This window comes from Magallana gigas, chromosome 4 (genome assembly GCF_963853765.1).
Source record: "Magallana gigas chromosome 4, xbMagGiga1.1, whole genome shotgun sequence".
Classification (NCBI taxonomy): domain Eukaryota; kingdom Metazoa; phylum Mollusca; class Bivalvia; order Ostreida; family Ostreidae; genus Magallana; species Magallana gigas.
Genome location: NC_088856.1, coordinates 32,936,642 through 32,949,399, shown reverse-complemented (window position 1 = coordinate 32,949,399; position 12,758 = coordinate 32,936,642). Strand labels below are relative to the sequence as shown.

Here is a 12,758-nt window from a genome sequence, read left to right as displayed (position 1 = left end):
AATGCGTCCTTATGGCATCGAAACGAGAAGTATATTGCCATATTTTGTACTAATGTCAAGAACAGTGTGAAAAAAATCTCTTGCACGGTATGACATTTTACAGGACAGCTATCAACAAAAAAAAAAGCTTTCAATGTGACAGCAAACTGAGTTTTCTTTTGTTTGAACAGTATTCATAATCTATTTGTCAATCTTGAAAACTGTAGGAGGAGTTATCCGTACAATAGGGGTACCCTATATGCAAATATTCTGCGAGAAAATGACTTAAGTTCAACAACTGGTAGTTTCTTCAAAAATAACCAAACATCACAATCCAAGTAATATGCACAGTTCTGATATATGTACAACTGATCTGCAAAACAACAACTTCCTATCTTGAAAACTGTAGGAGGAGTTATCCATACATTAGGGGTACCCTATATACAATATTCTGCGTACAATATTCTGCGCCATTTTCCCCATTCCAATAACTGGATTTTCCTTCGGAAAACTTGGTTGAAAACAAATAATTCTACACTTCTGCATCTTGTCATTATAATTGACTGTAAAAATTTTTCCTCTGATAAATACTACTTTAAATCAGGTAGAAATCTTAACCTTAAATTTGCAAATTAAAAGAGGCTTTTACAAATGTATATTCTTCAATATTTATATTTGCAAATATGTTTCCTTACAAATGTATAATCTTCAATATATATATTTGCAAATATGCTTCACTATATGAACCTAAAGAAGGGTGCATAACGTGCAATTCCGCTTACTTTGTACAATGACATCACAATGGTTAACACATGCTTATCGTTTGACAGTTGCATTATTGTAAAAATAAAACATGTTTTTGTTATTAATTTTGAACATTTTTTCCTTTCTTAAACTTTGTTATTATTAGCAATATGAATTTATATTTCACAAATCATAATATCTTCTTCACAGGATTTAATCACGAAAACAACCAAGTTCATATCTCGGTGAACTTTTTAACATGCTGTATTTCTTCATTTAATAGATTTTATCTAAATGACCTAGTTCGTCTCTTTATACGGGAAACAATAAATGAAAAATCTGAGTTGTTTGCAGAATAGAAATAAAGTTCTTATCATCGTGAATGTTGGAGAATAACCTCCGAGGTTGAGATATGATGTTTGAAATATAAAAACCTTGGCTCAAAAACTTGTGCTTCATTTCTTAAACAAAAAATAATGTTATATCTACTTTAAAATGCCCAGTATGGCAAGTTGAAATTGGTTGAATGAAGAAATCTCACAACATGGTGACTAATGAGAAGTAATTTCTGCTAAAATTGCATCAATCGAAATACAGCTATTGTATAGATTAAAATAGATGTACAGATAAAATATAACAAAATTTCACATTATTCACTGTTCATTCATATAGCGAGTTTGAATTCTGTTCTTCCGGTCAGGGATGGCGTAATTGTAATCAGCAGTAATTGATTACAGGTTGCTGAATAATCATGACTACTGTAGATATCTCATTAAACATAAGGAATTAATTTCCATGTAAAATCACGAGAAGAAACCCTTGCCAATTTTAAAGTCTCGCTTTTATTTTTCAGACAGTTTTGAACTATACGAAATCATAACAATTAATTGGTTATTGCGATTCTATATTCTCCCATTTTGAAACAAAACAGCAGAATCGAGGAAATAAGTACTCACGTAAAATAAGGAATTTACAGTAGCCAGTAATCATCCAGTTTTCTGATTACAAGTAATCGTAATTTAATCACTTACTCTTTAAAAAAAAGCTTGTAATCATGATTAATTTTACTTTTATGATTACAATAGTAAAATTAAAAGACTTGAAATAAAAATTCATCAGAGTTTTTTCGGTGAATAAGCTTCGATCAACTTCAGATAAAGTTTCAGTAAGGAATGAATATCATTAATGTAAAGTGTGTTTTAGCAGCTAGGATAATACAGCATGTTTTATAATATATGATACCGGTATATCAAAGCATGCCTAGTCAACCATTGCGTTAATTATTAAAAACATATACCTTTCAGTTTAAGTTCAACACCGGCCGGTAAACAGTTTTCTTTTTAATTATATGATTTTTAAAAATCGTGTCTTATTTGATAGATAAATCAACATCTTTCTTTTTAGAACAAAGACGATTAGAAAAAACCCATTTCAAATGGCTATGGACACACACAGACAAAAATTTCCTCAAATGTTAACAATACATTGAAATGAAAAAAACTTCTAAAAATTATAACTTGATATCAGAAGTAATACTCTTCTCAAAAATACATCGTTTCTTTCCTAAACATTAAATTAACAAAAAACGAGAACACCCCCTTAAAATACTAGTTATGTAATCTAAAGTAATAACATGTAATCATGATTACAAAAAGGAAAAATAATCTAAAGTAACCGATTACTTCTAAAATTGTATGTAATCAGCTTGTTATTGATTCCTTTTAAAATCCAAATTAATTGTAATTTAATTGATTACTTTTGAAAGAAATCACTCCATCCCTGCTTCAGGTAACTGACAATATAATGCATGATCATTATTTAAAATCAATTGACAGACAACAATGCAATTATTCATAAATGGTAAGTCTACTCTATATTTACCTTTTTCTATGCCACCATGTTTGTTGTATCTCTCCACTTTCCACATCTTCTGTTTTCACTGATGGTATTTCTTGGTTTTCTGGGATAAAAGTAAAGTTAAAAAATAACCTATCAATATACATGCATTATTAGTATTGATCGAGGTAAACACATCTCAATGTATAGGTTAATTCTACTAGTAATTGCATGCATAGTAAATTCTTATACATTTAATCTCATTTTAAAGTTTAATGTAAACAATTGGCAAAATAACAATTTTCTTACAAAATTAGCTTAAAAACATCATGTCTGTCCAATATCTGGAACTAAAGTAATTTTTTTCCAAAACACTCTGGCTCTAGCAAAAATCAGATAGGCAACATTTTGTGAAACACATGAAAAAGAATGTGGGACTTAATTAGTTGACAATATCCTAAATGAAAAAATTGAAGTTAAAATACACTAACAAATTAGATTCTGTGATTCATTTTTGGATTTGATGCTTTGAAAGATTACTGACAATAATTTTTAAAGTTTTCCCAAACTTCACCCCCCCCCCCCCCCAAGGGAATTTCAGAGTTTGTTCCCTTTCTCCAATACATTTTTTTTTATATTACCTTATTTATAAGTTTTATGGAAGTTAAATTTATTGATAAGTTTACTAATTTGAGTGAATAAGGAGACTTAACAAAACTGTATCAGGAAGAATTTCATTGGTTAAAAAATAACTAGTGCATTAAAATGTATACAACACGTAATAATTACTAATAAATTTGATAAAGATGAAATGCCATTTCATGCATAGTTTCATAGTGCTTCAATGTAGACAGAGGGTCCACTCTTTGAACATTCATTATAAATGAATTACAGAATAAAAAGTTTGCACTCATTTTGACAAAGCCAGGTTGAACAATAAGGTTCTGTAATCTCAATCTCAATGTACTGTTATCATCTTGAAGACACTTTCTGTGTGTGTGTGTGTGTGTACCTATATATATATATATATATATATATATATATATATATATATATATATATATTGAAATCAAATGAAATTCAACAACAGTATCTAGGCTTTTTACAATGTTTAAGCATGTTTGTCCACCAATGTTACAGTGTCGATTTGTGTAGAAGTTTCACAATGCAAGTCAGACGGTTGAACCTACTTTCTTCACATATCCAGCAATGTTGTTCCTAGTGATAATACCATTGAGCCAGTCACTGATGTTTACCAGGTTTTACATGTTTTCTAACATTTAAAAGTAAAATCTATGGTAGGGACAAATAATTCCAAGATAATTACGAGTTATCAAACACTGGTGAGGATCTGAAAACTTATATAAAAATTAACTGATGGTGAAAAACAGTGAAAATTACTCATTCCAATGCAGCTCAAAACATTTTGTGATGTACATTTTGTTTGTGTGTGCAAAGAAGAAAGAAGTTTAGTACACAAAATGTGTTTTATATATATAAGAAATTGTGATGAGGAAAAGTAAGAGAGTGTGGGGTGTAACTGTATAGGTATAAGATCCTGGAGAGTGGGTAAACACACACCATGTCAACTCTATACATACATCCGCCACATCAAATAACTTCAGAGGTGCCACAGACCATGGATACAGTACTACAGGCGATTCAGCTTGATTGTCAATTTTCAGTCACATCTTATATAAAAAAAACTACCTCCTGTTGCAATAAGCTGAATAATATATTATTTACTATAAGGAGTACCTGGTATTTAAAAAAGGTTTTCGCAAATTTATTTTAACATAAAATATTACTTGAGATCTGCTCATATCAATAATAATTTAATCGTTTAATAAAAAAAAACCATGATACCTAGAAAGACTAGTAAAATTATTGTCACTCTTTGATATCCATGTTGGTATAATATTTTATTGAGATTAAACCCCAATGGACTGCTGTACTGGTACATGTACTTCCTCTAGATATCTTATATCATATTGATCATTACTAAATTTTCCCCAAAGGTACATTTATTTTGAAAAAAGTCAGGCAATCCATGTAATATGCAGTAAATTCAAATGACCAAAAATCCATATATACTTGTAAAGCTCTTTGAAAACTAGAGGCTCATGGGCCACATCGCTCACCTGAGCATCACTAGGCATGATAAAATCAGCTTAATGAAGTCATAATACAAAATATCTCCACAATCTTTACTTTCAAGAATGGTATGATGACCCACTCTATAAAAACTATAGTCTGAACATCCGATTTCATTAGCATTTTGTTGCTCAATTAGCATAAACATATTTTGATGTCTTAAAAATTTGAAGTCAATTATTAAAAGTTTTGGCAATGTTGATTGCAAATGATTTCACATGCTTAATACATGTAACAAGATATTTGTTAGAAAAAAAATGTTGGGTTTTTCAAATGAACTTAAGTGGGTTTATTCCTTGGCTTATTCCACCACGTTCTTTTGGCTGAAAAGTGTGTATTTTACATAAGACTTTTTGGAAGTTACCGGTATTCAATTAATCCAGCTTTCCTCTTGATTATGGACCTAATCTTTAACCATTTCCTAATGATTTGGTTGCTATGAACTTTTCTGTACATATCACTAAATGGGACACAATCCCCTCCTAGCTTTCAATATGATGTTAAACAGGATCCTTTAATGTGTCCTAGTTGTTCGTTTTATTTCATGTCTTCTCCGTTTCCTACAGACAATCTCATCCTGATTTTACTTAAATTAAAAAACCTTTGTTCTCACAAGTTCCTAAATGTGACTTTTTCCTTGTTAATGAATCTTACCATTTGTAAATCAATCTATTTCCCCCAGCAAAACTGTACATTTCAAAAATATCCTTACAACTTTTCAGTTCATTAATATTCATAAACGTCACCAACTCTACTAGGTCTGAAATTGCCAAAATTTTATCACATTAAGACCCTCCCTTTCTCATCCCTTACACTAATCAGTCATCTGGCACCTCTGATACTCACTGTGGCGAGGTGTAGCACCTTCTTCATTTTCTTCCTCATTTTCAGGGTCTATGTCTTCTGCCTGTGTAATCCAGTCTAAATATCCACGAAGGTCCTCTTCAAGCTGCTTCTTCTCTCGAAGCTTTTGAAAATCTCCCCGTGCTTTGGCCTTTTCTCTTTCTTTAGAAAACTCTCTGGAAAAGACATTTCAGATACACATATGCAAAAAGACAAAGAGCAAGGAAAAATAATATATATGTATTATATCAGAGAAAACTTAAATAAGATAAAAGCAAAATTTCAAAAGTGGTATATGTACTGAATAGTATATACAATACCTCAAAATATCAAAGGCATTGCATACTGAATGGTACATACTATACTAAACATTTTGAACAACAGCTTGACATGTAAGGTTATAAAAATGAAGTTCCAGGTTGGAAAGAGGCAAAGCAGACATATTGAACAGTGCAGTTGCATGATTAAAAACTTTACCAATCATTATACTCAGTATGCTACATGGTTTTGCATGTCAACATTAATATAATCATGTTCCAAACAAGTGTGTGTTGTTCAATCATATAGAAGAATGGCTGTTAAAACCATTTAATGTACCTGGTACTTACCCACTAAGTACACCTAAAACTAAGTTGAGTACAAAAAATGATCCAATAATGATTAAACTAATGAAGTATGTCCATGGCCAACTGTTTCCTAGTGAGTCATTAATCTAAAATAGAAAGAGAATCTAAATCAAGATAAAATCATAACTATTTCTACAAAAATATTAACTTATACATCAATATAATTTGTGGATTCAAACACTAAAATATGTTGTCTAAAGTTTTGTCAAAATGTTGATGGCCTGTGTTGTACATAGTCTATATTTTAAGGGGTTTTTTGGCTTTATGTACAAGCTATATACAGTCCCTGAAACATTCTACTTTCCCATATTTCTGTGTGTTCACCGTGCGCTCACTTGCCCTCTCCGCTTCGCTCCATTTGCGCTCACCATTCACAAAGCGTTCACCATTCATTTTCATTAGAAATTCCAAAATTTTTTTGCTATTTTTTCGTGATTACCGACGAAATACAATTTAAGGAAAACTCCCAAAGCACTCCGAACAAATCATTCATCTTCTGTTTAAAAAGTGTTCACATATCATTCACCATGCCTTCCCCGTTTACTTTGCGCTCCGTTTGCGCTCTGCATTTTCTCATTGTTCACTGTTCATTAGCCTTCATTAAATTCCATTCAGCGTGCGCTCACGGTTTGCTCAGAGTGCACTCACCGTACGCTCAGAATGCACTCACCGTTCAAGTGGAAAAATAGAACGTTTCAGGGACTGTAGACAGGTAATATTGTACAAGAAATCTCTTACATTATATAATACATCTGTCCATCCTTCTAAGGTGATGCATTGGAATACTGTTAACATTGCTAAACCAAAGTTGTCAAAGTTAGTGATGCCATCATTAGGACCAGCCCAATATCTTCGACATGTGGAGTTTTCTGGACAAGAGAATCCTTTCCCACAAGGATGAACATCTGAGAGAGTCATGACGGAATCTAAAGAGATATAAAATTATACATATTTACAATTATAAACCCTACTGTACACAACAATTCCTAATATTTGACAATAACTAAGCTTTTCAATTACAAAATTTAGCCAGATAACACCCGTTCCTTATCTGCTGATATAATAACAATCTTACTTGTTTGTTTATCAAAACAGGTTTCATGCATGGATCCTGAGAAGAGTTCTAATCCAATGATGGCATATATAAATATGACAAAGATCACAAGCAAAGCTATATGGAGTAAAGGCACCATAGCACGCACGATAGCGTTAAGCACCACTTGTAGGCCTGAAAGAAGACAAAATATGCCTTTATATATCCTGTTTAAAAAAATGCAATCAAACATCATAATGTGTAGAAAATAATTCATAACTTTTTTTTAAAGAAGTAAGAAGCTTGTTGCTTTATTCTGACTTAATTCTTAGTCTGAAACATAGATACAAAAATGCATGCAAAAAAAAAAAACAAATGTTAATCTATGTTATATATATTTTAGATAAAATAGTAAAGAAAGAAGTACCGGTACCATATGTTTAGATGCAAATTCAATAATTTCAAATAATGATACTACGAAAAATATAATGTGACTTCTAGGTAATCTTATCAGTGCACTATGATTTTGTGCATGCATAGCGCTAAAGAGTTTTCAAGGCTTAATTACGTTGGAATGCTACACCACAACTTTATTTAAAATATCAAACCATTACTGTATCAATTTTGAAATATGACTTTATTGTTTGATAAAAAAATATTATCCTTCTGATAATTTTGATTGAATTCATAGCGAGAAATTGGATAAACTGTTTCAGTGTCTAATTACAGACGCTTAAAAGTTTTCAATATTCATAATATTGAAATCTTCTCCAACATTTTCATTTCATTTCGTTTAATAAAGAATTATCTATTTAAAAAAAAAAATTGGGGGAGGGGGCATATTATTTCAACTTGTCAACTCCAGAAATTTTTTTTTTGCAGTTTGAAATTTTGCAATGGGATCAGTTTGATTTTCAAGATTGGCTCCATTTTGTAATTATTTCTGGAGTTTGGCCATTTTGTTTTAATTTCTATTTAGAATATGTCTACGACTAGTACCATATCTTTACTAAAAGGTATAAATTTTATAAAATAGATTTTATATATTTCCAGGCTTTAAACATATTCTTGTTTTCCAATTTCTTTTCTTTTTCATTGCACATTTATTCATTTGCAGCAATATTGAGCCTCATGTGCATTATATCTTTCTATCAACAACAAAATCATAATCTTAAAGATCCAAATAAAAAAGTTTTGTCATAACATTCCACATGAATTCTTTTTGCCTACATGTAACCAAGTGATTTATATCCAACTGAACATATAATATCACCATCCTTTTAAAATTTGTTTTTTATATGCACGGCTGTATTGAAACTACATGTAGCATTTTGCATACATACTCAGTAGTCATCTTAGAAAATTATTTGTTAAATAATAATTACCATTATCATATCATTTTTTTTTTAATTACATCATTTTGTATCTTATGGCTAAAGTTGTTGTAGGATTGTGTTATGATTTTTTTTCATATACCGGTACACATGCACTGGTACTCTAAGTACTATAAACTGTTTGTTGTGATAGACTAGCTCCTAAATCTGCCCAAGAATCCACTGTCTTTTTAATTCTTTCTTTGGTTGTGTCTGCTGATGTTGAGAGTAATATTTCAATTGATAAGCTGTAGCATCTGTCTTCAATCCTGGCAGACATGTAGTAGATGTGAAGCCTTCACTCCTCTGGCATGCAGGGCATACTGTTACACATGTACGACTGCTGGCTCATCACTTGTGGTTTGCCTGGCTTTTATTATATGGTAAATATCTGTGATAACACTAGTTGTTAAGAGAATGCATGCCTGAGGGTTTGGCAATCTTACCTACATATATATTACAGGAACCTCATTTTTTCCAACTTCATTTAATACTACAACGGCTTGAGTAAAGTTTGGAGGTGACACCACAATAAAAATAAAATAAAACAAAAACTGCAAGCCAACCAACCAACCAAAAAAAGAAATCGAACACTGCATTACAATACTAACTAAAAACAAGCAAATAGATCACGCAGATACAGAGTCTGATTATGTAGGTAATATGAACAGCATATCAATTGTTAACCAGATTAGTGAATAATCCTTATAGGAAAGCCCTGCATCGCCACAATGAATCAATCAATTTTAGCCACATTAATATTAGCCATATTTTTGTTGACCATATATCAGGTATGTTTATATACAGCCTACATATCATGTAAATTGCTAAATTCCACTAGTTTGAATCAAATAAATTCAGTCCATAAAGCATGTTCCTTACAAATCAATTCAATTAAGTTCTACTTATACTGTAATTTGAAAATTTATATGATGATTTTAATTTCACCATGTTTGCAATTTAAGCATTTCTTCTGCAAAATTTCTCTCTACTGTACAGTAGAAGTCTTATGTCCTATAAGTTTTAAAGTGTCATTTTCTAAAGCAGGGAAATAAAATCATTGCTTTTGTAGCAATTTACATTTTTTGTGAATTTTTAAGATGTAGAATTAAAAAAACTTCATAAACTTATATACCAGTAATAGAAATATTAAAAATTATTATTACTAGTATTTAAAATTCTCTAATAAATTATAAATATTTCAAAGATGAAGTTTAACGAAAACAAGAAGATGAAAATACTTTTAAAAATTACTTGGGAAAAAAATTATGTCTATTAAATAAACTTGTAATAAAAACAGACTAGATTATAGGATCAATGAAAATCATTGATAGGAAGAAAACCTAAAAAAACTAGCTATCACAAAATATCTAGAGTACATGTATAGCTAAAGGAACAGTCCAGACGATCAGAGTTGGTGGACTTCCTCAACTGTCTTGTGATAGAATTTCTACAGCAGATTGCTACAGAGTGACAGGACACCAAATCATAAAACACAGACACCAAAATACTTACTGGGCACGCCTGAAACCAGACGTAGGGGGCGCAGAACCCTAAATGCTCGCAGGGCTTTCACATCAAAATTACTGACGTTCATTGTTGACAAGACAGTGCTTATAATACTGAAATGAAGAGGGAAGAAAAACTACAACCCATGCTGAAATCAACTTATCAGCCATCTTTGTGGCCCTTTTACACAGGCCACTCTTGAAATTGCATGTCCACATAATACCACCAAAACTTTTAGCCGCTTTCTGTGGGCAGTATATATTCAATTTCACAAACAGAGTACAACGCTGTGCTGTTTAGTCCAGTCCTACCAAACAAGACTAAAGAGCTACAATTTGCACAACTATAATGTCTTATGAGTTGGTTTTACATAGACACCAATTTGATTGTTAATCTTAGGCAGAAAGTTCCTTCTCCAGATTGCAAGCAGTTAAACAGAAACAAAAGAAAAATGTGTTAGATGATTAGTGTAGTCCGACATGGCCACTTCCGAATAAATGCTGGCAACTTACTAGGGGCCCGTGAGACCAATCGTAAGGGCCGAAGCACCCTGAAGGCTCGCAACGCCTTAACATCAAATCCATGAATATTGAATAAAGAAAAGACTGGAGTTATGATACTGAAATCAAAACAATTCCAACATTATTTTCTTACTAAGTTTACATAAAAAAAAACAATTAAAAGTCTGCGCTTTTCTTCAGCCTGAAAATAATGGAAAAAATATGTCAAAAGACTTCAAAAGAGACTACCTCGTCCAAGGAAAGCTGTAAAAGAATTCCATGATGTCATTGTTGAGACAGGGATAAAAAGAGAATTATATAGCAGCAATATTTTCCAGTGTATTACCTATATATAATTATCATATTCATGTTCCTTTTGTGTATAATTATCAAATTAAATTAACAATTCCAATCATTTTGTTAAGGCACTCTATTTTTGTCATATATGATGAAAATTTATTTATAAAATGTTTTAACAACATTTAATGAAAGGAACTTGGAAAAATAACACAATGTATACAGGCAGTAGAAATCAATGGACACCAATATGGGAGAACAAATCATTTGTCTTAAAATCAACAGAATCACAAAAAGATACATGGAATACAGACACAATACTCCAATTTAATTCCATAATGACTTGATTGAAGTAGATGATACAGATCTAGTTCACAGTAGGAGGTGCAGGATAATTGCATGATTAACAATATAAAGTGATAATTGGGGTTGTATCAATTCTAAACACATTGCCTCAAGTTTTTTGCCTATTGGAAGAAATTTGCATATTTAAAAGATATATGATACATTCCTAGAATATCTTTTGGTTTCATTTGTTCAGGAAATACTTTTCCTATAAATATTTTCTTTCAAAATGTTCAATATCTAATAGTTGTGAAAGGGAGAATCCCACCATAAAACATAGCAATGAAATAAGTGCATGGTAATTTTGGATTTCCTCATCATGTCATAGTGATAATATACAATATACAAAATGTGAAAGGTTTTGAATGTAACTAATGAATATATGAAATCAATAAAGCCAGGTGCACAAAAGCACAGCCTGCCCAACCTAATTATTTCCTTCATCAATGGAATCATTAATTTTCCAATAGGTGATTGGCAATATATTACAATGATACATCTTCTTTAAAAATGTGTAGATACACACTAATGTGATCAACTATCAAACACAACCGCAAATAGCTCTATTGAAGATCATACAAAATAAATGAATAAACTTTTTCTAAAATTAAAATTCACTTCTTTTAAAATATTCAAAATTTAAGGACAATAAAAATAAACAAAACCAGTTCCTTTCAATTAATTTTTAAAGAATGATATGTATATAAGGTAAAATCAAGTTGTGGTAAGTAAAGCCACAACATCTAGTGAACACTAAAACAGTGACAGCATGCTCTAAACGGTAGTACTCACATTATAAAGATTGTGAAAAGACTAATCAACAGAAAAAAAAGTCATCAGGTCACACTTTGTTCATAGTCTTACCAAAGACATTTCGGCTTCTTACAGCTCGACTACACACATTGATAGAGACAATAACACGATCAAAGAATATCAGCTCTCACCTGTTTTAAAACTTATTTCATTACAAATTTTACAATGGCTCCAAAGGATGGCTAAATTCTTGATGTTATATAAATAGTTACAAATATTCCAATAGGTCTGAGAACTTTAGCCCTTAAAGAACTATAAATAATTGGAGGGTTTTTTATCATTAAATTTTTTTTGAATAATACATTATAATGGATATACAAATGAGTTAACTCTTTCAACAAGCTATAGAGAACCAAATTAACATGTTGTAATTATAGAACATACAATTCACTAACATTTAACAAACTGATGTTTTGATTTAAATTCCAAAGGAATAAGTAATGATTTGAACAGTAACATATACTAACCTAACATACTATATGATCAAAAAGAACATAAATTTATTATCAAATACTGTAAACCAATCAGAACAAAATGAAAAAAAGTGTACATTTCTGAAACTTCAATGTTAAGCAATTTAAGATTTCCTGAAACAATTCTAGATCTTAACACTATAACTGCAAAATTTGTATGTCTTTATCTATTTTTTTTTTTTAATGAAAATTGTCTTTCAATTTCATTTTGGAGAAGCAAGAAGTTTGATATA

The 12,758-nt window shown here is 30.9% G+C and overlaps 1 protein-coding gene across 20 annotated transcripts in view; it reads right to left on the bottom strand.

Moving 5' to 3' along the window:
* The window catches only part of LOC105345994 (muscle calcium channel subunit alpha-1), an 85,728-nt gene that overhangs the window by 46,407 nt on the left and 26,563 nt on the right, over positions 1-12,758 (bottom strand). For 13 of the 20 annotated variants that reach the window (XM_066082169.1, XM_066082168.1, XM_066082172.1 and 10 more), the window contains 7 exons: positions 12,032-12,052; positions 10,104-10,210; positions 7,258-7,410; positions 6,921-7,108; positions 6,165-6,268; positions 5,560-5,732; positions 2,605-2,683 (listed from right to left, as the gene is read on the bottom strand). In XM_066082169.1, coding sequence (XP_065938241.1) covers positions 2,605-2,683; positions 5,560-5,732; positions 6,165-6,268; positions 6,921-7,108; positions 7,258-7,410; positions 10,104-10,210; positions 12,032-12,052 — 825 coding nt within the window. Of the gene's footprint in view, positions 1-2,604; positions 2,684-5,559; positions 5,733-6,164; positions 6,269-6,920; positions 7,109-7,257; positions 7,411-10,103; positions 10,211-10,609; positions 10,717-12,031; positions 12,053-12,758 lie in introns of all 20 variants that reach the window. The other 7 variants (XM_066082174.1, XM_034449338.2, XM_066082162.1 and 4 more) reach the window with 4 other exon arrangements.